Source organism: Anolis carolinensis, chromosome 4, assembly GCF_035594765.1.
Source record: "Anolis carolinensis isolate JA03-04 chromosome 4, rAnoCar3.1.pri, whole genome shotgun sequence".
NCBI classification, from domain to species: domain Eukaryota; kingdom Metazoa; phylum Chordata; class Lepidosauria; order Squamata; family Dactyloidae; genus Anolis; species Anolis carolinensis.
In genome coordinates this window covers 47,613,463-47,637,729 of record NC_085844.1, presented here as the reverse complement: position 1 = coordinate 47,637,729, position 24,267 = coordinate 47,613,463, and the positions used below count along the sequence as shown (strand labels likewise).

General features: G+C 39.5%; 1 protein-coding gene across 3 annotated transcripts; it reads right to left on the bottom strand.

Moving 5' to 3' along the window:
* Positions 1–542: 542 nt before the first annotated feature.
* On the bottom strand, positions 543–23,096 carry tcea1 (transcription elongation factor A1). Of its 3 annotated transcripts, XM_062980366.1 has the most exons (11): positions 22,737–23,083; positions 18,621–18,700; positions 14,392–14,454; positions 9,613–9,718; positions 9,023–9,110; positions 7,832–7,980; positions 7,035–7,091; positions 5,977–6,131; positions 3,819–3,965; positions 2,008–2,079; positions 543–825 (listed from the first exon to the last, which is right to left on the bottom strand). In XM_062980366.1, the coding sequence occupies exons 3-11, from the start codon at positions 14,416–14,418 to the stop codon at positions 817–819; spliced, it is 810 nt and encodes a 269-aa protein (XP_062836436.1). In that variant the 5' UTR covers positions 14,419–14,454; positions 18,621–18,700; positions 22,737–23,083; the 3' UTR covers positions 543–816. The 3 variants fall into 3 exon arrangements, with proteins under 3 accessions (XP_062836436.1, XP_016851157.1, XP_008114397.1); XM_016995668.2 differs by lacking the exon at positions 18,621–18,700 and having other exon boundaries at positions 7,832–7,977; positions 22,737–23,096; XM_008116190.3 differs by lacking the exon at positions 18,621–18,700 and having other exon boundaries at positions 22,737–23,085.
* Between the last annotated feature and the right edge of the window lie 1,171 nt (positions 23,097–24,267).

The window sequence follows — 24,267 nt, the reverse complement described above, 5'->3', positions numbered from 1 at the left end:
ACTAAAAGAGTTCATATGAACTGAGATATATAGCAAATATTAAATTTTAACCTCCAAGCTAGGCAGCACACAACAGAATAGCATAATCGATTAGCAAAATCTACAGTGAATTAGGGAATCTAGAATATGAAAGCGAACAAAAATTAAGATCAAACCAAACGTTCAGGAATGTCTCTAGAAATAAAGACAAAGTATTCATACCATGCTTTAAGGCTGCACAATAGATCTACCATTTGAGTTGAGTAAAGCATGTATCAAATGTAATTTAACAGGAGGCCATGCATATTATAAAGCATTAGATATCTGAAAGCTCTGAAAGGCCAATGCAGAAGTTTATACAAATGGCTCACCCAGACATAATGTAGCTTCTTACATTAGTGTAATTCAAAACAATTGGCTCTCACACACCAAAATGGTTAAAAAGGAATATATTCATGAATTGTGAATTCAGTTCTACAAGAAAACATTTCAGTGGCTATGCCAAATGAAAAGATAGACAACACTCTGCTCACAACATTAAGAAAAAAGCAGTTACCCAAACGTCATTGATAAAAGTTTAATGTAGACTTGCTTATAAAAATGGGGGTTGAGGGCGAAAAGGAAGAAATTACATCATACATGAGCATCCTGGCTCTACTGACTATTAACTACAGGGACTGATGTGTCAAAAACAGATTCTGACTTCAAAGGTGTTGGTTAAAAGGAAAAGCAAAAAAAAAAAAAGGCTTTTGCAGGAAGCTAGATGCATGGCCTAGTTCTTAAAGCTAATTATAAAATCATCTTTCATACTGGTCCAGGTTTAAACAATTTCTTCTTTTAGCAGAACTGGAAGAAAAGAAGAAAAGGAAATGTTCACTAGAGTTATATAGCTACGTTTACATCATTATTTCGCAAACAAAGACCTTCAGGTTTTTTAAATACCCTTTTATCCACCCTTGAAACCTTGCAGGCCCTCTCCCCCTTCCATCTGCCCCATTTTCATTAGGAACTACAGAAAATACATGGAAACCACAATCACTAGGCCTTTTTCAAGCATGACAGAATGAAAGATTTGCTGGGCAGTTTATGTTCAGTTTCTAAACATTTGAACCACCTTGAAAAATAGTTACCAGTATGCATGGCGCCAATGGAAAAATGTCTTTTGTTATTTAATGTACTAGAGCTTGATTGTCTGTGGTATTGAAAACTTTATGGTCTGCGATCAAGTTTGATCTATGTATTCATATTTTACAATAGATGTTTGAATGGTCTATTTCATTACTGCCTCAATTTTGAAATTTCATTGCAGATGTAACAGTTCAGGCAATACCCTACATACTAACGTATAAGTGTAGAAATTTTAGTTAAAAGATCAACCCCCAAAACCTGAGTAGACTTATCCACAGGTCAATGTGAATACTGTATCTTAAGCTCTGATTTAATAAGGAACCACCCCTTCTCTGACTAGAGAGGCAAAAGGCAAGAGCTTAGTCCAATTTTGGGAAACCTAAAAGCACTGATCCCCTCTACTCTCTGCTGTGGTGCTGCTTCTGTCATTTTTAATGTCTGAGTGGTGACTGGATGATGCTTTTCCCTCTCTTAGTATAACCACTGACATCAAAATCGATAATTCTGGCCCTCAGACATGCCCTGGACTTACATATGAAGTTGACTTATACAGTATATGTGGTAATTGCTTTGCTCTGCTGGAATTTAATTCACTCTGTTTCCAACTGAGGCCTACTAAATTGTTCTAGGAAAGCCATGGAGATATTTCCCATTTTTATCCTCCAGATTCAATAAAAATTTATGAAATAGTATCTGACCACATTCCAATGACAGTATATGACTTGTCAACAATCTGGCATCCCAGTCTTTACCTCTTTTTACATTTAGGCTGCAACAAATACAGTTTCTGAATAAACATCCCTGACAAAAAATACACTAATAAAACAGAAAATATAGCAGCCACCTTTGTATTAGAAGGTAGTCTGCTATACAGAAGATAAACAATACCAGTCCTTTTACCTTCCATCTGTTTCCACATTCATTACATACAACAAACGTTGTCATAGGTTCATCAGCACTTCGTGTCTGAACCTAAAGAAAACAGAAGAAAACAGAAATATTTGATTAATATTACAGGGATGAGTGGTCAATGCAAGATTATTTTATTCCTGACAGATCGAAATTCTATGCCTGTTTCTTCTGGTGCAATTGTATTCCCAAAGGCATAAATTACTAAATGTCCTTAATACTGTATACAAATTCTAATGTAACTCAGTAGTAAAGCTTTAATGCTAACTCTCAACACATCCTGAGACTCTTGTTGGCTTTGCCACTTTAGTGCTGACATGCACTCCTCTTGGAGCTCTGACATGTGCTCCTCTTGGACTGGCATCAATACTAGTTTAATTCTAGCACAATTTAAAATAGACTTTTTAAATAAAGCTGATGTATTCAAAAATATGGAATATTCAGGAGCAGAGGTTGCTGCTCTTGTGAGTTTCAGATGATCTTCCTGAAGTGCTCTAAATAAATGTCAATAGAATCATAGAATAATAAAGTTGGAAGAGACCTCATGGGCCATTCAGTCCAACTCCCTGCCAAGAAGCAGGAAATCACATTCTAAGCACCCCGAACAGATGGGCATCCAGCCTCTGCTTATAGCATATGCATATGATGCCACAATCCAAATGTCCAGATTTTGTATTTATTGTTGCAGTGAGGCGATGTCCTCCAAGCATTTGACATTATTGTGTACTTATGTACTTCTTTCAATAGTTCATTTGTATTTCATTCACACTGCTATTCATCTAACACAGGTATGGGCAAACCCAGGCCTGGATGCGGCCATTTGGGCTCTTTTCTCAGGCCCTCCTCTCTTTCATTTTCCTGTAAGCATGAGGATGTGGAAGCCCGCCCATGTCCTCATGCTAAAGGAAGACAAGGGAAGTCACACGAGGCTGCAGCACCAGCCTCAGGCAGAGCATCTTCCTCGCCTGCACCTTGGCCTCCACTTCCAAAGGACTTAGCTGCTTCTCACTGGCGCGTTTGAAACCAGCGTGTTGCCCTTTTTCCGGGTCTCCACCCCTGGCAACGAGAGGGGTGGCTCCTCTTCCACCTCTTCTTCCTCCTCCTCTGCTGCCGCCACCTTCCTCAAGGGCAAGTTTCCCCTTGGAAAGAAGAACAACGGAAGCAGGAAGGAAGGGAAAGAGAGCCCTAGGCAGCCACATACTCAGGTGGAGGCAGTGTAGGAGGAGGAAGAAGAGTTGCCCTCCTTCCACCAAGGGCAGAGACCAGAAGAAGGGGAGTGTGCTGGCGAGGAGCAACAGAGTCTTGTGGCAGTGGAGGCCAAGGTGCAGGCCAGAAAGAGGTTCCCCCCAGGGCTGGTGCTGATGAGCACAACTTCCTAGGTGCGGCCATGGATCATGTGTCAAACCCTCCACCCACCCCCCAATCCCTCTGGCCTCCCCCCTCCCTTTCTGCCAGCCCACCCACCCTGCTGCAGTCCACCATGTGGCCCTCAAGTTAAAAAGTTTGCCCGTGCCTGATCTAACATATCAAGGCAACTTGTGGCCCTCCAACCACTGCTAGCTTGCAGACCCCATAATCTCTCAACACTGTCATGCTAACTAGAACAAATGAAAGCTGCTGCTCATCAGTTAGAAAGCTACAAATTTTTTGTCTGGCTCCGCAACAGATTAAAAAACCCCTCTCTATAACAAAAATAAACTAATTTCACAAATAATGGTATTATGGAATCTTTACAAGTATGTTAGAAAAAGTGGATGAGAAATATGAATGACTAAATGTGGGGAGAATATCACTTGGCATACCTGGGTGTAAGTACAATTCTTCTTTTTACATTTGCCACACGAAAACAGATCAGTTTGGGTTCCTCCTGTTTTAGCCATTTGATGTTCTCTTATAGCTTCTTTGGTAAGATTTTTTCTCATCTCTTTCAGTTCATCGCTTGCCATCTCCTGTGGTGACGACAAAGAGATTACCACAGTAATTTAAGGGTGATTCATTAGTAATTTACTCCAACAGTAGGTAATGTAGCTGAAATAATGGGTGAAGTTGTTAAATTGGTTTTGACCATAGTTTCAGATTACTGATCTATGTTTTATTTTTCTCCTTGGAACCCTGAAAAATACACATTTCTTTAAATTACAACTTTGGTGAAATTTAAGGCATGTAAAATCAGCTCTACTTATACAGTAGACAATCATATGAGTGGATGAGCAATTTATGATACCAACCTCAATTCATTTCCATACCAAATTAGCAAGAAATTTCACCTTTATGATTTTGGATTCTTGAACAAACATCTAGAAGCTGCCTTCTTTCAAGTCAGATCATTGATCTTCCACAGATCTAGTCTACAATGGCTAAAGGTAATCACCAGACTTTCAGACAGGAACCTTTATTAGTTCTATAATACAGCCCTTCCTTTGTCAAAGAAAACATAAAAAGCATAATCTGCAGCTTCCTTACATCGCCATGTGGAAGAGGAAAGGAAGTGCCTCCTTGTGGCTGCCAACTCGGGGGGGGGGGGGGGGAGGGAGGAGCACTCCTCCCTCCACCCCCATGAACAATGTATGGGGCGTGGATGGAAGTGGACCACAGACGGCAGGGTAAAGCCCAACTACCATGTACCTTCCCTCTCCGGGCACAACCAAGGAAAGCTTTAAAAAAGGGGAGGGAGGTATCTCCGAAAACAGGTGGTTGGGAAAGGCCACTCTGCCTCATGCATAGTGAGGGGAAGGCCCCTCCCCCCCTCCCCATCAAACAAAGGGGGGGGGGGAAAGCCTGGGAAAGGCTGATGGCGGCCTCCCCCAACAAAACAGCCGGAGAGGGAAACAGTAGGGCTATGAAAGGAAAAACACTAATCGAGGCCTCTGTGTATAGGCCCCAGGAGCGAGGGGAAGGCCCTTTCGCCCCCCTCCAAGTGAATGGCTTCCCAAAAAAAAAAAAACAGCCAGAGTAAAGAAAAATAGGGCTGCATGGTAGGCCTGGTGCCACTGCCTCCACACTGGGGAACAATGGGGCCCCATTGAGGAACAATGGAGCAGCGCGAGGGCAGGCGGGGAAGAAAGGGCCTAAAGGACACCCCCCCCCCCCACGTTCACATGGTTAGGAACATTGGGGCTCTGAGGCAAGACCAAAAAACCCTCTTCCGTGAATGACCATGGACTAGGTCACCCTCACAGGCCCACCAAGAAGGGGCCCTGATGCCATCTGGGGAGAAGGATTTAAAGTATCCCCTTCCCCGGCCTACCCACAAAATGTCTTCAGGACTTCTCCCAGACATTTTCCTCCCAAGCAGGAACTCCTCTTTGGCAGAGGAAGCAGCAAAAACCTCCCTCCCCCGGCTTTGCCGGGGTGAGAAAGGCCCAAAGCATAATCTGCAGCTTCCTTACATTCATCAAATGCATCTTTCCAAAAAAATTAAAAACTTGCATAAGCATTCTTTTACAAATATATTACCAAAGGTAAGTCAAATAGAATTGCTGTACAAGATAACGTGCAAAAATTTGCCAGATAAAACCTCAAGATGTAGGCAAGAAGGCTAAGTACATCGATATGCACCCTCACCTAGCTGCTAACATTCATCCTGTTAACCTGCTGTTTGCCATCTCCCCTCCAAAAATTTTAGCCTAATTTTAGAGACTTTTAGGGAGATTTTAGGAATTTAGTATGTTTTTAATTAAGTGGATTATGTTATGTCTTGTTTTCTTTCAGTTGTTCTATAATTTACTGAGTTGTTTATATACTATTGTCGGCATTGAATGTTTACCACTGTGTATTTTGTTGTAGGCTGCCCCAAGTCCCTTTGGGGAGATACGGCAGGCTATAAATAAAGTTTCATTCATTCAAAAATCATTGGCATCGAGTCCTACCATTATAGCATGCCATTTCCAAAATACCCCGCTCCCAGTAAGATGAACAGCTTTTCAGAAAATGAAACATGAAGATGAGTAAATTACTTACCTCTGCTGTCATTTTTGCAAACCTGTCAGGAGCTATATTTCCACATAAAACATTTTTCCTTAGATTAGGATTTTTTGTGTCCTTAAGGTTTGCTATCCTGCTGCGCACCCTATTTTTGTATTTCATGTCAGTGTTTTTTAGCTCCTGAAATATAGGTGCTTATGAGTTAAGAACAACAGCAATTTAAACCACATAGAATTGCATTCTATTCTGGTACAAACATTTAGCCAAAATTAGCACTGCAACTTATATTGATTCCTTTATTCATTTGTTTGAAGAAACTTAAAACATTTAAAATAACATTACTCATTGGCAGGAAAATATAGAAACCTTCCCCCACTTCAGAGTCGACACCCCAAATGGGATGGTGCACTAAAAGGAACCATCCTCATCTCTCATAAACAGGAGAATTTCTTCTGGATGACATGCCATAAGGGCTATTGTTTGGAGGGACATATCCAAGTAGTAGCTGAGTCCTTTTCTTCATGCTAAAAGGCCAGAACTCTCTTTCAAAAGGAAATATACAGCTGGAAAGGGAGACTCCCAAATCCTGTGTTATTCAGCCTGAAAGGTCGCTCCCAGGACCAGGACCAAAACAGTAATTTACCCCTGCAGTATGGAACCTTGAACAGGGTATCAGACTTTCAAATGGAAAAATCTAAATTCATGACTGTGCTACTCAGCAACTACGTTCATGAAGGAACCATAAGACACCTGCATACTCAGTCTAATCTGTTTGGTTACAAAGATAAAATGGGAAAATTTGATGCCATGCTGAATATTTTAAAGGCAGATCTTGCATTTTGTTATTTGTTGAAGTATATATTATTTGACTGTTTAAAATGTATGTAAACCAAATATAGAAAACCATTTCTATATTTGGTGAGTTCCATCAAAAAATTTAAGAATCTAATGACTATGATACAGTTGATTAATCAATTATCACAGGCATAAAGTATAAAGTACAAATACTCCCAACCCCCCCCCCCAAAAAAAAAAAAAAAAAGAAAAGAAAAAGAAACTATATGGCCAAACACTCAATGGACAGAAAAGGATATCTTCTTCAATCTGAGATCCCAGCTCTTCCTCATCAGCACCAATAGCAATGTAATCATCTAGGAAAAAAATACAATTTGTGACCATTAATATGTGTTTAAATACATTTTAATTGTACCATTCTTCATCAAAACTTATTCTAAGGCTGTTAGAATCATTATTACAAGTACTCTGGGAAAACAATAACATTTATTCCCAAGCAAGTGGATGTATGATTGCAGGCTTAATTTAAGGTTTTCATCCTCGAAGTGAATAATTTCAGTTCTAAAAATATTAACCATTGTTATACTTGCTACATTCACATAATTATTCAACTGTACTTTTAAATGAACCCTTAGAAAGATACCATATGTGGTCACAAGACATTTTCTGGTTATTGAAGTCCTGTACAAATATTTTGCAAAACATTTTGTGCAAGACTGCTGTTTTCTATGTAGAATACATCAATCTTGCAACTTATAAAATAAAAATACAATTAGCCACATGGGTTTCTTTTTTTCTACAATACTCTGGGTTTGCACAATAAACAATCCTGCACAGAATCCAATGTGGCTACCTGAAAATAGTGCCTCTTTCACAAATAAAACAAACACGCAAAACAATTTACATATAAGGACACAAATTCATGTATATTTCTGCCATAATTTCTTTAAAATTTTAGGATGTGCCAAAACTATGCAACACCTGAGCAGAGATATTTGTTTTGCCTGTAGCAAAGAGGAACCTGTGAAAAGAAATAATCTTCCATTGTGAGAACAAAATAGTTGAATATTAATGTCCCTACTATTCAAATGCTTACCTCCTGTTTTGAGAGCTGCTGCCAACATTTCTCTGCATTTCATTCTTACAGAATCAGATGTGATTGGAGCCCGAGGAAAAGAAGAAATAAATGCGTCTGAACCTGTATTACTTTCTTCTTTCCGGTTGCTTGAATTGCTACTGGAACTGCTAAAATGACAATACATACCCACATGCATAAACATTTCTTCTATCCAGTTTCCACAAATCAAATTACAATCTCTTTTGAAATATAGTATGATACATAAAGAATCCGAGAGTTGGAAGAGAACACATAGGCCATCTAGTCTAACCCCCTGTCAGGCAAGAAAAGAACAAGCAAAGCACACCTGACAGATGATCATCCACTACACTCTGAAGCTATGAATTCTATTATTGAGCAGCTGTCATGGTTATTATTATTTAAAATATTAGAGGAAAACTAACATTTAACATAATAAACCTTTAAATAATCACTTTATCCACTCACATGTTCCTCTCTAAAGGCACAGGCTTTCATATACAGTAGAGTCTCACTTATCCAACACTCGCTTATCCAACGTTCTGGATTATCCAACGCATTTTTGTAGTCAATGTTTTCAATACATCGTGATATTTTGGTGCTAAATTCATAAATACAGTAATTACTACATAGCATTACTGCGTATTGAACTACTTTTTCTGCCAAATTTGTTGTCTAACATGATGTTTTGGTGCTTCATTTGTAAAATCATATCCTAATTTGGTGTTTAATAGGCTTCTCCTTAAACTCTCCTCATTATCCAACATATTCGCTTATCCAACGTTCTGCCGGCCCGTTTATGTTGGATAAGTGAGACTCTACTGTATCTAAGAGGGTGGTTCTCAATCTGGGGTCCCCAGATGTTTTTGGCCTTCAACTTCCAGAAATCCTAACAGATGGTAAACTGGCTGGGATTTCTGGGAGTTGTGGGCCAAAAACATCTGGGGACTCCAGGTTGAGAATCACTGATCTAAGGTATCACATGCATCTGCACAATTCTTCATAATTCTCCATTTTTAAATATTATTTTATCAGGTTCTAGAATCTTATCCTCAAGCCTTTAGCCTAGGTTAGCCACTGTAGAAAACCCTTTTTTCTTATAAAAGATCTGCTTCCCTCACACTAATTTTGACAAACTGCAAGTAGTAGTGTTAATTCTATCATCACAAAGGAAAGAAACAAAAGAAACACCTTTCTTCCCTTGCTTCTGGGCTGTTTTGTGATGACGATGCTGCTTCTTTTTTCTTATCTTCAGAGTCTTTATCATTTGATGGTCCATCTGCAACATGTACATATTTTAAGTGTATAACCTACACAGTCAAATCTACTTTTTAATGTATATAAACTACAAGTACTCAGGTTGCAGACATCAACTTAATTTCTCAGTATTTTTTAACAATCCTTTAAACCAGTGTTTCTCATACTCTGTTCCTCCAGGTATTATGGATTTCAGCTCCCAGAAATCCCAGCCAGTTTACCAGCTCTTAGGAATTGTGGGAGCTAAAGTCCAAAACATCTGGAAGAGCATAGTTTAAGAAACTCTGCTCTAAACCATACAGTACAAGGTAAGAGAGTATGACCATCTGTATAAAAATGGGGAAGGTGGTGATGTTATATAAAAGTGTAGCCCCTATGATAAATAAATAAAAATGTAAGCAGATCCTTTAACAAACAATATACTTTAAAGAAAATCAGACTTTTCCCGTGAATAACTAACAACCTATAAAATAATAATTTGAAAAGAAGCAAAAGAAAAGCTAAAAACCTTAGTATAGCTATACCTAATAACTTCTTCCATGATTTAATGAGAGATTTTGCTAAAGATGTAACTTCTTCATCTGTGCTTTGTTTGCGTATTGCATTCACTGACATTCCAATTCTTGTAGACTGTAAACAAAGACAGGTATTCAAACTTTAAACAGATGTTTACAAAGAAACAAGAAAAGTTCAGAATTTAATTTAAAATGTAGCAGAGCATGCAAGATTGTATGAAACTGGAAATCAGGCATACAATCCTTAAGTAATTATCACTGTAGTCTCTTTAAAGACACAGCCAGAATACTTTTTTTCTAGTTAAGCATTGTTCAAAATGGCAAGGGTTTACCTTTAATGGTAGCAATACAATACTGAAATTCATGAGAGTACAGTTTAGGTTATACTCCAGGCTTTTCTCTTTGGTTCTCTTGAATCCAAAGAGTATTCAAGAATAATCAGAATGATTAACAAACTTTCCTTGAGAGCAGTATTGCTTGACTTCTTGCTGGTAAACATTAAGAACAATCTACTCTAGAGAATCCAGTCTACTGTAGGGAGAATATCTATAGCAAGATACTGAGAATTACTGTATTAGGATATATCTTTTAAAATATCATTGAGGCAAATGGATAGTAAAGCAGAGATAGCTACTGCCATCTACAGTGCTAGAATAAAATTATTTAAAGTTAGCAAAACAGAAAGGGAATCTAATTAACTCAACCTAAGATGGATCTACTGAAATTAGATGAACTTATTAGTTGTGACTAGCAAGTCCCGTTCCTTTCAATGTGTTTATCCTAAAAGGGTTTAATAGCAGATTGAGCTCTAGGCATAATATGAATTTGCTATAAAAATAGTTTTTTACTTTATAATTGTGTCTTCAAGTTGTAAACATTGGTTCTGCTTTAATTATATATGAAATTTAAAATCCAGTTCAAGGATATTAAGGCAATGGTAAACCCACTCTGAACAAACTTTATTGAGAAAACCTTTTCTCAATAAAGTGTTACCTAAGGTAGAAGCAAGTCAGAAACAACTTGAAGGCATTTATCACCAACATCAATGAGAAATGTAAAGTAATTGGTGGAACCATGCAGATGTTGTTGGACTGCAACATCCATCATTTCTGATTATTAGCTATGATGACCAGTGTTGTGGCTCAGCCACTGCGGTCTATAGTTCATCAAGAGTTGGAGTTGGAAACAGACTATGCTACGAATCCAGGCCCAGAACGAGTCCCCTTGGCCTTGAAGCTGCCTGATATTATTACACAGGAGGATCCGATAATTGGAGAACATTCCGATGCCTTAGCGATCTTGCCTACACCAGATGGTACTGTCCTGGGCGAAGATTGAGTTTTCAATCGGAGGGAGTGTTTTACGAGAGATAGGAGCAAGAAGGAAGGGATTTGAAGAAGCAAGAGGTTAGCTCTGAGGCTCGATAATGACCGTTTCCCATGGGAAGTTTTGTGGGTCCTGCACTCCCTTAATCTCACAACCTTGGAATCTCCTTAAAAGTGTTCCCCTTTGTGTTCCTCATTGCGGTGTCAACTTTGCCTTTCCCTGGAAGAGGTTCCAGTATCCAGCTCCCAGCCTTGACTCCTGTTTGGAAACCGAGCCAGGTTCCCAGTTCCTTGCAAGCCGTGCCGCTACTCCTGAGTAGACCTCGCCTTGTTACCTTGCTCTCCTTGTTCCTGAGTCAAGACTGACTTCGCTTTGTACCCTGCCATCCTTGACCGGCCTCAGTTGGCACTATAACTCTATCCTGAATTTTATTAGGTCCCTTTTATTCTGGTATTTTAAGTGATGATGTTATTTTATATTGCTGCTGCAGTCCCCCCCACCAATGAAGTCGACTGAATTGTACTTGGTGGTTGATTGATTTATTGCTGTATTAACTCTTGTTTTATTGTCTTACTGTGTTTTACTATTTTTTGTATATTGCTTAATGTATTTATGCTGTTGTGTTTGTAAATTGTGCTATTTGGGCCTTGCCCCATGTGAGCCGCCCCGAGTCCCCATGGGGAGATGGTGGCGAGGTATAAATAAATAATAATAATAATTATTGTTGTTGTTGTTGTTCCTGAGTCGAGGCTGACTTCGCCTTGTACCCTGCCATCCTTGTTCCTGAGTTGAGACTGACTTTGCCTTGTTTATGTTGCTTTCCTTGTTCTGAGATGGGACTCACTAAGTGGATTACAGTTGTAGTTTGCAGCGTTTGGTTCTTGGTTCTGGTTTAAGAACTATCCTTGACTTTTGGGTGAAACTATCGAGTTTCACTGGTGGATTACAGAAAGGACTTTGCTGAACTTGTTTGGAAACGCTAAAGACTTTATATTAAGGACTACTTTTAATACTGACTTATTTCGCTAACTGCGCATATGCTTCAATAAACCGCTTGTGTGTTATACTGGTTTCCTGTCTGTTTCTCAGAGTGCTCCCGCAGCCTTGGGGTGTAACAACCAGGGCTGTAGGGAACAGATAAGAACAAGTCCATATGATGCCAGCCATTGGCCTCATAGGCCAATAGCTAGTCCTAACTAATCAACAGAATTTAGTGTTGACTTCAGCAATTGTTGCAATGTCTCAAATTTGGAATTAAAATTAGATTTAGGCTATAGAGTTGTAGCAAAATTGAATTTTTAAAATATCATTCATATCTGATTATGTTTTAATGTTTTATATTTGTAGATTTTCAAGTGTATTGAAATGCTTTTAATGTAAGCCACTTTGAGTCACCTTGTAGAGAGAAAAAGGGGTGTGTAAATAATAATAATAATAATAATAATAATAATAATAATAATAATAATAATGGCAGCCAAAGGATATAATGAAAAGTGTGACTGAATAATATCATTAAGACTTCAGGAAAATACATCAAATTACTCATAATCTGAGTTTATGTTCCAACTACTGAAACACAAGAGTAATACATTTTAACAGTCAATGATGGATTCAGGATAAAACTAATCACACACCAAATCAAGAAATGCTGATAATCACAGATTATTTGAACACAAAAATAGGAAGAGAAGAACCAAACATTTTTGGAGAATTCAGGCTAGGATCAAGAAATGAATCAGGATAGCAACTGATTGATTTGCATGGACAAGATGTTTTCATTGCTAACACATTCTTCAGGAACCCAATGGGATGACTACATACATGGATGCCACTTGATGATCAATACAGAAATCGAACAGGCCACATAACTGGAAGAAGATGGGAGAAGCTCTATTCTTTCTGCAAAAACAAGACCAGTTATAGACTGTGGCATACTATAAACTACTAATACAAGAAATTAGAGTGAAGCTAATGAAAAATACAAGATTAATTATTGTGCAAAATTATATCTTATGGAATGTAAAGTCCTTGTAAAAACAGATTTGCTCTATTAAGCAAGTGGACTAGGAATGGAAAGCACCCTGGATCAAAGCCAGGGATTCCTTCAGAAAAGGAAATAAAAAGAAACGATCTAACGCCAAAAAGAAAGAAAAGTCACACTGGATGATAAATGAATCACCTAAATCTATTAATGACAGGCATGAAAGAAAAGATAACAGAAATAGGGCCAGAATCCTGAAAACAAGTGTTCAGCAACTTGTTCCTAGGGATAAAGACAACTACTACAGTAATCAACACAAAGACATAGAATAAGGCATTTAAAAAGTTCTAATAAGAGGTTTCTTCAACAAGATCTCAGAAACCAAGGGAAATTTTAAATTAAGAGTGACGATGATATATAATCATCAAGGGAACACATTGTATGATCAAGAAAAAAAGTAGATGATGGAACTGAGATATAGAAGAGATTCAAGGGTGATGCATTCCATTAAGGAAGAACTACTAGAAGAAGAACATACAATTTTGCAAATTTAAGAGGAGGATGCACTCAGGGCACTTAGGATAAAGAAATCACTAGAACAAATAACATACCAACAGAGCTATTTCAAGCTACAGAAGCAGAATCCATCCAAATTCCAACTAATATCTGCCAACAAATATGGAAAACAGAACAAATTTGAAATGCTCAATATATATTCCAGTCCCCTATAAAAGGTACGCAGGGATTGCAGTAACAGCAGGAACATTTCATTAATTTCAATGCTCAAAACTTAGTAACAAAGGCTTTTACTATATAGAATGAGAAATGTCAGGTGTCCAAGCTGGGTTCAAAAAAGGAAGAGGTGCTAGGAATAATATTTCAAACACACATTGGATGCATACCAAACATATATTTTTTCAGAAGGGTTTGGCTTTGCCTTTCTTGAGGCTAACTTTCAATCTGATATGTACATCTTTGGGAAATAACTTTTAATATCATCAAGAGTATGCATAAAGAGTGAGTTACTATGGCTGAAGGTGTGTATGTGTGTGTGTGTGTGTGTATATATATATATAAATCAGAAATATACAGCGTAGTTTCACTGATGGTAAGAATTGCTCTATAGGAGCAACAACCTAAATGCTGTTTTCATATTTGATATTATAGCTCAAATGTAACTATTAGACTCAGAGAAGATTCAGTCAATCAATGAATTTATATTAGTGTTGGCTTACCATGCTTACACTGATTGAACAGATCTATTAAAACTGAGATCTGGCCTGCATTTTCAACATAAGCAACAACGGTACCAGTGACATTACAATGACTCTTTGTCAAAGGCCTAAAATGCTAAAGTGCTACATAATTTTGCACTTGTTATATTAAGCATATGTTTGCATGATATTGAATCTTAATCAAATTATTGATAATTATGGCATAATGACGTGTGATTTAAATACTGCAGAACTGTAAACACATACCTGTAGTAATTCCAGAGTCATGGGCATATTTTTGAGTTCTTTCAGTAAGTCAAGAGCCCCAGCCTGTAAAAGAATGTTAAAGACTGAATATCCATATTATCATACACTCATATTCTTTTCACCATCACATGGCTATTTCATTTATTTGCAAATCCATACTATGAATGTTAAATATTCTTAATAAACTGAAATAAAATTCTATTTCCGAAGCTTATATATCTCCTGTTTGGCTACTTTGCTCATTCAATCACTATCCAATTACCAGCACAGCAGTGCCTCCTAGCCACAGAGAAGGCATATATCTTCACATGAAGTATAAAACCTTCCATTAGACACCAGATATTAGATATTACAACCCCTCTGCTGGCCAAAGGCTAATGAAAACATTTGCCTTCCAGAATCACAGCCCTAAAGACTGGAACACAGCAAACAACTGTTCCCATCAACTTCCACCACAACTATCCTCCCTGAAGAGGAATAGTTCTATATTCATCTGCTCTTTTGTTTACTCTCATAGGTACATAATTTGAAGGAAAAGCATTGCCTCAAATGCAACTACTCCCTCCTTTCTGACCTGCCCCCCCCCCCCCCCACACACACACACACACGATTCCTGTATAATTTTGATGGCATATCAATGAACATGTCAGGGCATGACAGCTAATCATAGTGTGTATAGAGTAGACAGATTGGAATCAAAGAAACAAGTCATTTATAAATTACTTAAATCTCCAAGATTGTAATGGGTCTACTCGGTGAGGAAGCCAACGTGGTGTAGTGGTTTTAGTATTGTACTATGACTCTGAGAACCTAAGGTTCAAATTCCCATTCAGCAATGAAAACCCATTGGGTGGCCTTGAGGAAGTCACATTTTCTTATACAAGGGCAATCACCAACCTCTTCTGAGTAGATCTCATGATCAGCAATAAGAACAACTCCTCTAAACGTGATTAAATGCTCACCACTTTGCATAAAGTGCTCAAGATGGTGAACAAAAAATCCAAATTCACTAGAACACTCTGGACAAACTGCTATCCATTCCCTTGTTTATATTGTGTCTTGAGCATGTCTTTCTCTCTCTCTCTCTCTCTCTCTCTCTCTAACTTCATCTGTTATAGGAGTTGATCAGGTTAATAAAACTAGTCAGCTCACAAATGAGGTAAATGTCAACATGAATTGGTTTCATTTCAAACTTTCATGAAACAATTATTTCACAGTCCAATGCAACCAATGTTAAACAGTTACTGTCATGCTGAGTGCACATTACGGGCTTGTGATTCCCACTGCTTGAAAAGTCAAAAATACATTTTCCCTGTTCATTTACAATGACTTCAGCATGCCTAAAACACCACTACTGGTGCCTTGTTTTAGCAAGAGCTATTGCCCTTCATTCTATTGCCTTTCCAAAAACTGCTCCATAGCAGCTGGCACTGGGAGCAAGTGTTAGATACAATTGTTTCCTGAATAATCATTGAATCTATAAGCTACTTACAAGAGAGTCTTGTTTAAGGCTTCTTCTGAGTGAACTTCCATCTATTGATTTCATGATCTTGATCTGTTTGAATCTGTTATTTATTTATTTAAATTATTTGTACCCTGCCCTTCTCATCCAAGGGAACTCAGGGCAGCTTACAAGTGGCAATTGATGCCGTTAGAATGTTTTCAGATTTAACTCTATGAGCTGTCACTGAGATGGGGTCCAGTCTATTGCCATACACATGAGACTGATGTAGGCTGAGGGAAGACTAAGGTAGGAGGTCTGCCCTGGCATCCGCTTACCTCAAAGACTATTACAGTTGTTATGAACAACTACTTCTGCAAAGGGGAGGGAGAATTACCACAAAAACTGCTTCACTTCCCATTGCATTGGCAAATGATTCCACTGGATCAAAGAGCCATTAACCAGAGAAAGGACATGAAATGGATGCAATTTTAAATCAACAATCAGTTTAATTTTAATCCATAAAATAAATTTGATTCTTATTAATGAGTATTTATAGGTTATGATTACCAAAACTGCATTTTTAGCCCATTATCATCAGCAGCCACACTCCCACTTAATAGTAAACAAATATTTGCTTGATAATAAGCCTCTGGGAAAACAGTAAGACACTTTATCAAATACTGTGATCAGAGAGGGGTAGTAGGACAAAATTGCATTTTCCTGGAATCTTCCCTTTCTCTCTTTGTCTTTCACCAACTTTATCAGAACTCACTATGTTTTTATTGCATCTAGGTAATTCTCTTTTAAGAATTTTGATCATTACGGTGTGTTAACAAATTAATAAAGAAATCACTAGAACAAATAATATACCAACAGAGCTATTTCAAGCTACAGAAGCAGAATCCATCCAAATTCCAACTAATATCTGCCAACAAATATGGAAAACAGAACAAATTTGAAATGCTCAATATATATTCCAGTCCCCTATAAAAGGTACACAGGGATTGCAGTAACAGCAGGAACATTTCATTAATTTCAATGCTCAAAACTTAGTAACAAAGGCTTTTACTATATAGAATGAGAAATGTCAGGTGTCCAAGCTGGGTTCAAAAAAGGAAGAGGTGCTAGGAATAATATTTCAAACACACATTGGATGCATACCAAACATATATTTTTTCAGAAGGGTTTGGCTTTGCCTTTCTTGAGGCTAACTTTCAATCTGATATGTACATCTTTGGGAAATAACTTTTAATATCATCAAGAGTATGCATAAAGAGTGAGTTACTATGGCTGAAGGTGTGTATGTGTGTGTGTGTGTGTGTGTGTGTGTGTATATATATATATAAATCAGAAATATACAGCGTAGTTTCACTGATGGTAAGAATTGCTCTATAGGAGCAACAACCTAAATGCTGTTTTCATATTTGATATTATAGCTCAAATGTAACTATTAGACTCAGAGAAGATTCAGTCAATCAATGAATTTATATTAGTGTTGGCTTACCATGCTTACACTGATTGAACAGATCTATTAAAACTGAGATCTGGCCTGCATTTTCAACATAAGCAACAACGGTACCAGTGACATTACAATGACTCTTTGTCAAAGGCCTAAAATGCTAAAGTGCTACATAATTTTGCACTTGTTATATTAATTTTGATCATTACGGTGTGTTAACAAATTAATACTTAATTGAAGCATGTAGCCCAAGTCTTATAAACTCATTCACATGCGCTTGAAATAATTCATTTGATAAGATCTGTACAAAAAGCTTTGCCATCTAAGTATATACAGATTTTACAAACTGTTTTGATATGGTATATTGCTTAAAACATATGGAGATGACTGAATCTGTCACATAAGCATTCACTATCAATAGCTAGTTTTTTTTATTCTCGAGCATGAAACACTTTGCTTACAAGCAGATTTTCACAACCAAATACTGTATCTAGACTACTTTTAATATGAGTTCAATTATATGGAGAAATGTTCTAAAGCAAAACGAAAACAACCAACATTCTTTAAAATGAAATTATAGAAACCTACCATTTAATAATAGGTTTGCTGAATATTTAAATCTGCTTCCCACCAAAAAGAATAAAATGAAGTTATGGTTTTATGCTTCTTGAGATTTGCAGTAATTTACATACAAGGCTTCTGATGTATTAAAGTAGGTTCATAAGGGCAAGGGATACTCTCTACCACTTTAACTAAAGAATCTGCCCTTGTTCAAATGATGCAAAGAGCAGAAAAAACACATGTTTTAATCACAAAAATGAGGGGCTGTTTGTTGACTTGAAGCTATATAATTCTGCCTTGTTTGTTCTATGGTATTCAGAGACAAGTCCTTCAATGTGTTTATGGTACTATTCTAGTACTCACAGTCTGTAGATGTCCCACTGTATTAAACGGCTTCCTATGAAGCATGTAAATACAATAGGTTGAGAAACTTCTTGTTGGCTAGTGAGACTGGTAGTCAAATATATTTATACAGTGGACCCTTGGTATCTGCTGGAGTTTAGTTTCAGGATCCTTTCTGGATGCCATGAGTTGTGGATGCTCAAGTCCCATTATATGCAATGGAGTAGAAAAATAGTATCCTTTATAGAAAGGCAAAATCAAAGTTTCCTTTTTGGATTTTTAAATGTATATTTCTAAGCTGCATATAGTTGAATCCAGAGGGCTGACTATATAGTCAAAGACTTCCCATTTTCGGTCTAGAGAATGCAGCCTAGCACACATGAAATATATTTAGTATACTCTGGTTCTGTATCTATGTCTTACCTTTTCTTCTCTAATCTTACTCAACTGCTCTTGAGTTTTGAATATTCCTTATGTGCAACACTACCTCTGCCAACTTGAACCTATTCATTACACAATAAGGTAAGTTATTATACAGTACTGCTTATACTATAAAACAAATATTCTAACTAATATCATTTGCATTTAACACCAATACATAGATCATCTAAGCACAGCTTTATGAGAACTTCTTTAATACACACTTGTTCTGAATGAATGTGATCCTTAGGTATACATTCCTCAAAAATATGACAAGTGAGCCAGCAGAAGGTGTTCTCATAGGGAATGAGATCCATGAAAAATATGAAGGCAAGGGAATGAAGCATCCAAAATTTAAAAGAGAGGTGGAAGGAGCGATGCTGCACATTGCCTAATTGGGGCTCCTCCATTTTTCTGATAGCTACCATTCAGGACAACTGGAAAAAACAATGCATCATACCTTTAGACCATTTCTCAAGGTGTTTTTTTAAACATTTCAGTGTGAGGGTTTTAATTGGAAAACGGCCAACAGGGGAGGGGTGCCTGCACTACAAGAACACATGCATAGTTTTTACCCATGATGTCAAGGATTATATCATAAATCTATAGGAACAGTAGGATTTATATTCCTAATACATCATTATACTGTGTATATATAAGATATGCTTAGCTAAGAGTGTACCTATACTGAAGAAATAATGCAGTCTGACACCACTTTAACCACTAAGGTTCAAAGCTATTATCCTTTATCCAGCATGCTTGGGATTAGAAGTATTTAAGACTTTGGATTTTTAGGGGGGGGGGATTTTGGGATACCTATATTTACATATATGCACATAAAGAAATATCTTGGAGATGGAACTCAATTCTAACCACAACATTCATTTATGTTTCATATACATCTTCCATACATTGCCCAACAATAATTTCATTTATTTTAATACTTTTGATCAGGAAACAAAGTTCCGAACCACCAGAAAGCAAAGGTGTCACTATCTGAGCAACCCATGTGGGCATTTTTAGAATACAGGCAGTCCCTGAGTTACATACATCTGATTTACAAACAACTCATAGTTAAGAACAGGGGTGAGAAAGCAGGAAGTGAGATAAATCTACACCAAGAACGGGAAATTCACTCCTGAAATAGTTATTACGGGGAAAGATGTCTCAACTGAAGCTTTATCACCAATCCTTGTTTCTACAACAAGCCATTTTTTCAAAATCCAATGATCATAGGACAGAAAGCAAGGTGAAATCTTCTGAACAGAGCATACAGCAAAACAAACACCACAGGGGTGTTGACCCTTTCATAGGCTGTCCAAAGAACAAGACCACCCCCCTCCCATCAGGAAGTTCTTCTAATGTTTAGGTGGAATTTATTTTCCTGCAATTTGAATCCACTGTTATGTGTCGTCTCCAGAGCACCAGCAAACAAGCTTGCCCCCTCCTCCTCAACATGACATCCTTTCAAATGCTTACATATGGCTTCATGTTCCTTTTCAAGCTTCTTTTCTCCATGCTAAACATACCCAGTACCCTAATTTACTCCTCCTAAGGCTTGGTTTCCAATCCTTTGATCACTTTGGTTGCCGGTCTCTGGAAATGTTCCAGCTTGTCAATATCCTTCTTGAATTGTGGTGACCAAAACTGGGTGCAGTATTTCAGGCGAGGTCTGACTAAAGCAGGTCAGAGTGGAACTATGAGTTCCCTTGATCTAGATCAGGGGTGTTCAACCTTTTGGCTTCCCTTGGCTACATTGGAAGAAAAAGAACTGTCTTGGGCCTCATACCGCTATAAAACTGAAGCCACTATTTTTGGTTGGACTACATTCATAGCCGTCCTGGGCTACAAATATCAAGAGCATACAGCATGCAGTGGCACTATGTATACTACACAATAAACATGTGAATTCCTTTTCACAAGTCATTGTATGTAACACTGCAACAGAATCACCTCACTTCTTTATTAGCTAATTTTAACTGTTTTTCATTTCTTCTGTACACACTGTTAGCAATTATAATGTGAACTAGCTGTGCCCGGCCACACGTTGTTGTGGCTTATGGGAATCATTTGTTGGCCAGGTGGAATAGCAGTGAATAGCCTTGCAGCCTCAAAGCCTGGCCGTTTTCTTCTTATAGGGATCCTCGTTTGGTGAGCTGGAATACAATGGAATAGGCTTGCTGCTTGGAAGGCTGGGTACTTGCGTTCTACAGGAATTTTTGGGGGGGCTGCTAGAATTGCAGCCCAAATTGCTGCTTCTAAGCCTGGCTAGTTGCTACCTAGGGGAATCTGGTTGGTCAGCTTCAATAGTACAGAGTAGTATCACTGGTTCAAAGCCTGGCCACCTTCTACCAAGGTTAATCCTTTGTTGGTCTAGTTGAATTGCACTGAATAGCCTTCCAGCTTCAATGCCTGGCTGGTATACCTAGGGGAATCCTTGTTTGGTGAGCTGCAGTAGCACCCCCAATCAAAGAGCTGCTTTGAAGCCTGGCTACTTCCTTTGTAGGGGAAATCCATGTTTGGCCAGCTTGAATTGCACTGAATAGTTTTGCAGCTGAAAAGCCTGACCACTTTTTACATAGGGCATCCTTGCTAGGCCAGGTAGCCTCGTGGCTTCAAAGCCTGGGGGTTTTCTACCAAGGGGAAATCTTGGTTGGCCAGGTTGAATAGCATTGAATAACCTTGCTGCTTGCAAGCCTGGCCACTTTCTACCTTGTGGAATCCTTGGTTGCCCAGGTTGAATAGCAACGAATAATCTCAGTGCGGCAAATATAAATCCTGCTGTGTGGAAGGGTCCTAAGTCCTTTCACGTGGATTGTTTTTAAGCCAGGACACATCCTATATTTGTGCATTTCATTTATATTGCCTAGGTGTAGTGCTGTATATTTCTCCTTGTTGAAATTCATGTTGGTCGTTTTTAGTCCAGCTCTTATAAACTGTTTGGGTCATTTTGGATTTGGATCCTGCCCTCTGGGGTGTTAGCTATTTGGCTAACACAGGTATGGTCCAACTTGGGCCCTCCAGCTGTTAGGAATTCGGCTGTTAGGAATTCTGCGAGCTGAAACCCAAAACACCTGGAAGGCCGAAGTTGGACCAAGCCTGGGCTAACATATTTCCCAGCTGTCTATCCTGCATGTCATGAATTTACACTGGCTCTCAGAACCCTTCCACACAGCTATATAACCCAGAATATCAAGACAGGAAATTCCACAATATCTGCTTTAAACTGGAAAATATGGCAGTGTGGACTCAGAGCCCTACCACACAGCCCTGTATCCAGGAATATCAAAGGAGAATGTCCCGCAATATCTGTTTTGAACTGGGTTATCTGAGTCCACACTGCCATATATCCCAGTTTAAAGCAGAAAAAGTGAGATTTTTTTCAGCTGTGTGGAAGGGGCCTCAGATAAGCCAGTTCAAAGTAGATATTGTAGAATTTCCTGTCTTGACATTCTGGGTTATATAGCTGTGCAGAAGAGCCCTGATAGACAGTGTAAACTCGACATGCAGGATAGACAGCAGGTTAGTGTAGAAGAGCCCTTGGTGTTGCTTTTAAAGCAGGCATGGATAAACTTTGGCCCTCCAGGTGTTTTGGACTACAACTCCCACAATTGCTAACAGCTTACCCACTGTTAGGAATTGTGAGAGTTGCAGACCAAAACACCTGGCGGGCCGAAGTTTACCCATGCCTATTTTAAAGGCTAGCATCCTAATAGGGCGCCCTTTCCAATTCTGACAATGACATGAGGCCTTCAAGTCACGCACAAAGCAGGTGACTCAAATGCTCTTAGCAATGGGATGCCGACGAGGGAAAGCGAGGGAAGATGCTCCCCTTCCCGCCACTCCCCCGCCCGCCTCCCGCCTAAAAGACGGCTGTGCTCGCAAGAAGTTCCCGGATGTGACAGTTGAAGCCCCTCAAAAAAAAGGGGGGGGGACGCATTTACCCCCTCAGAGGGGCAAAAAGGGCGGGCGCCCAGCTGAGCGCGCGCCGCTGCTGATTGGCTCGCCGGGCGGGCGCTCGAGCCAGGCGCGTGAGGGGTCCCTCGCTTTCTCTCTCCTTCCCGTCCCCCCTCCCTTTCCGAAATTCATTCTCTGTGTGTATGTGTATGTCTCTCTCACCGCGTTTTTCTTCTGCACCATTTTGTCCATTTTCTTCGCGATGCGTATGATCTCGTCTTCGGCGCTCATGGCGGCGGCTGCCAAGGTAAGGAAGGCTTGCTACTTGACGAATTCGCCCGCTCCGGCCAAGATGGAGGTAGCTGCCTGCCTTCCCAGCAGCACCGCCGGCCTAGCCTGGCCTGGCTCGGCTCGACGCGACACTGGGCTGCCGCCGATCGTCAAGGCTAAGGCCCAGGGAGCCAGGCCGCGCGGCGGAAGGCCGAGAGCATCGGTCGGAGTTGAGGGGAGGGGAAGGCGGAGAAAGGGTGGAGCTTTCGGGCGGCCTCGCAGCCTGCGCCCGCCCAGCGGAAGTGGCACAAGGGGAACGCTACTGCGTGAGGCCGCCGCCTGGCCCTCCCGCCTTGGGGATGAGGACTGCCTCTTGAGGGAGGAGCGGCACGCGCGCGGTTTTGTGGCGTTCATAGCAGTCGGTGGCAGAGCCGGGAGGAAAATGATTTCGGATCATATTTTCCAGAATGCTCCGCATGCCACGCCCATTCTGGAATTCTGGGAACTGTAGTCTTTTTTATCCGTTTTTTTCTTTTGTTTTCTGTTTCTGTGTCGTTGCCGGCGGTGCTGCTGCTGTTACTTTAAGCGAGGAAGGGCTTCTAGCAGCGGATTTGGGATGCGAAGAAATTGTTATATAATGTGTTGTTGCTGTGGAATTTTCAATGCCCAGTGTTGTTTATTCGTTCAGTCGCTCTCGACTCTTCGGGCCCTTCTATACAGCCATATAACCCAGAATATCAAGGCAGAAAATCCCACGATATCTGCTTTGAACTGGGTTATTTGAGTTCACACTGAGATATATTCCAGTTCAAAGCAGATACTGTGGGGTTTTATGCAGCTGTGTGGAAAGAGCCTTAGTGACCTCATGGACCAGCGCAAGCCACAGCTCGGCCATCGCCACCCTCAGCTCCTTCAAGGTCAAGCCAGTCACTTCAAGGATACCATCCATCCACCTTGCCCTTGGCCAGCCCCTCTTCCTTTTTCCTTCCATTTCCCCAGCATCATTCTTTTCTCTAATCTTTCCTGTCTTCTCATTATGTGACCAAAGTATTTCATATTTGCCTCTAACATCCTTCACTCCAGTGAGCAGTAGAACATTATTTCCTGGAGTATGGACTGGTTGGATCTTGTGGTACAAGGCACTCCCAGAATTTTCCTCCAATACCACAGTTAGTCTGTCTTCTTTCGCTCAGCCTTCCTTATGGTCCAAGCTCGCATCCATAGGTTACTACGGGGAATACCATTGCTTTAAATATGCGGACCTTCGTTGCCAGTGTGATGTCTTCATTGCCTAGAAGTAAACATCTTCTGATTTCCTGGCTGCAATCTGCATTTGCAGTAATCTTCGCGCCTAGAAATATAAAATCTGTCATGTCATTGCCTCCACGTTTTCTCCCTGTTTGCCAGCTATTAATCAATCTGGTTGCCATAATCTTGGTTTTCTTGATGTTTAAATGCAACACAGCTTTTGCACTTTCTTCTT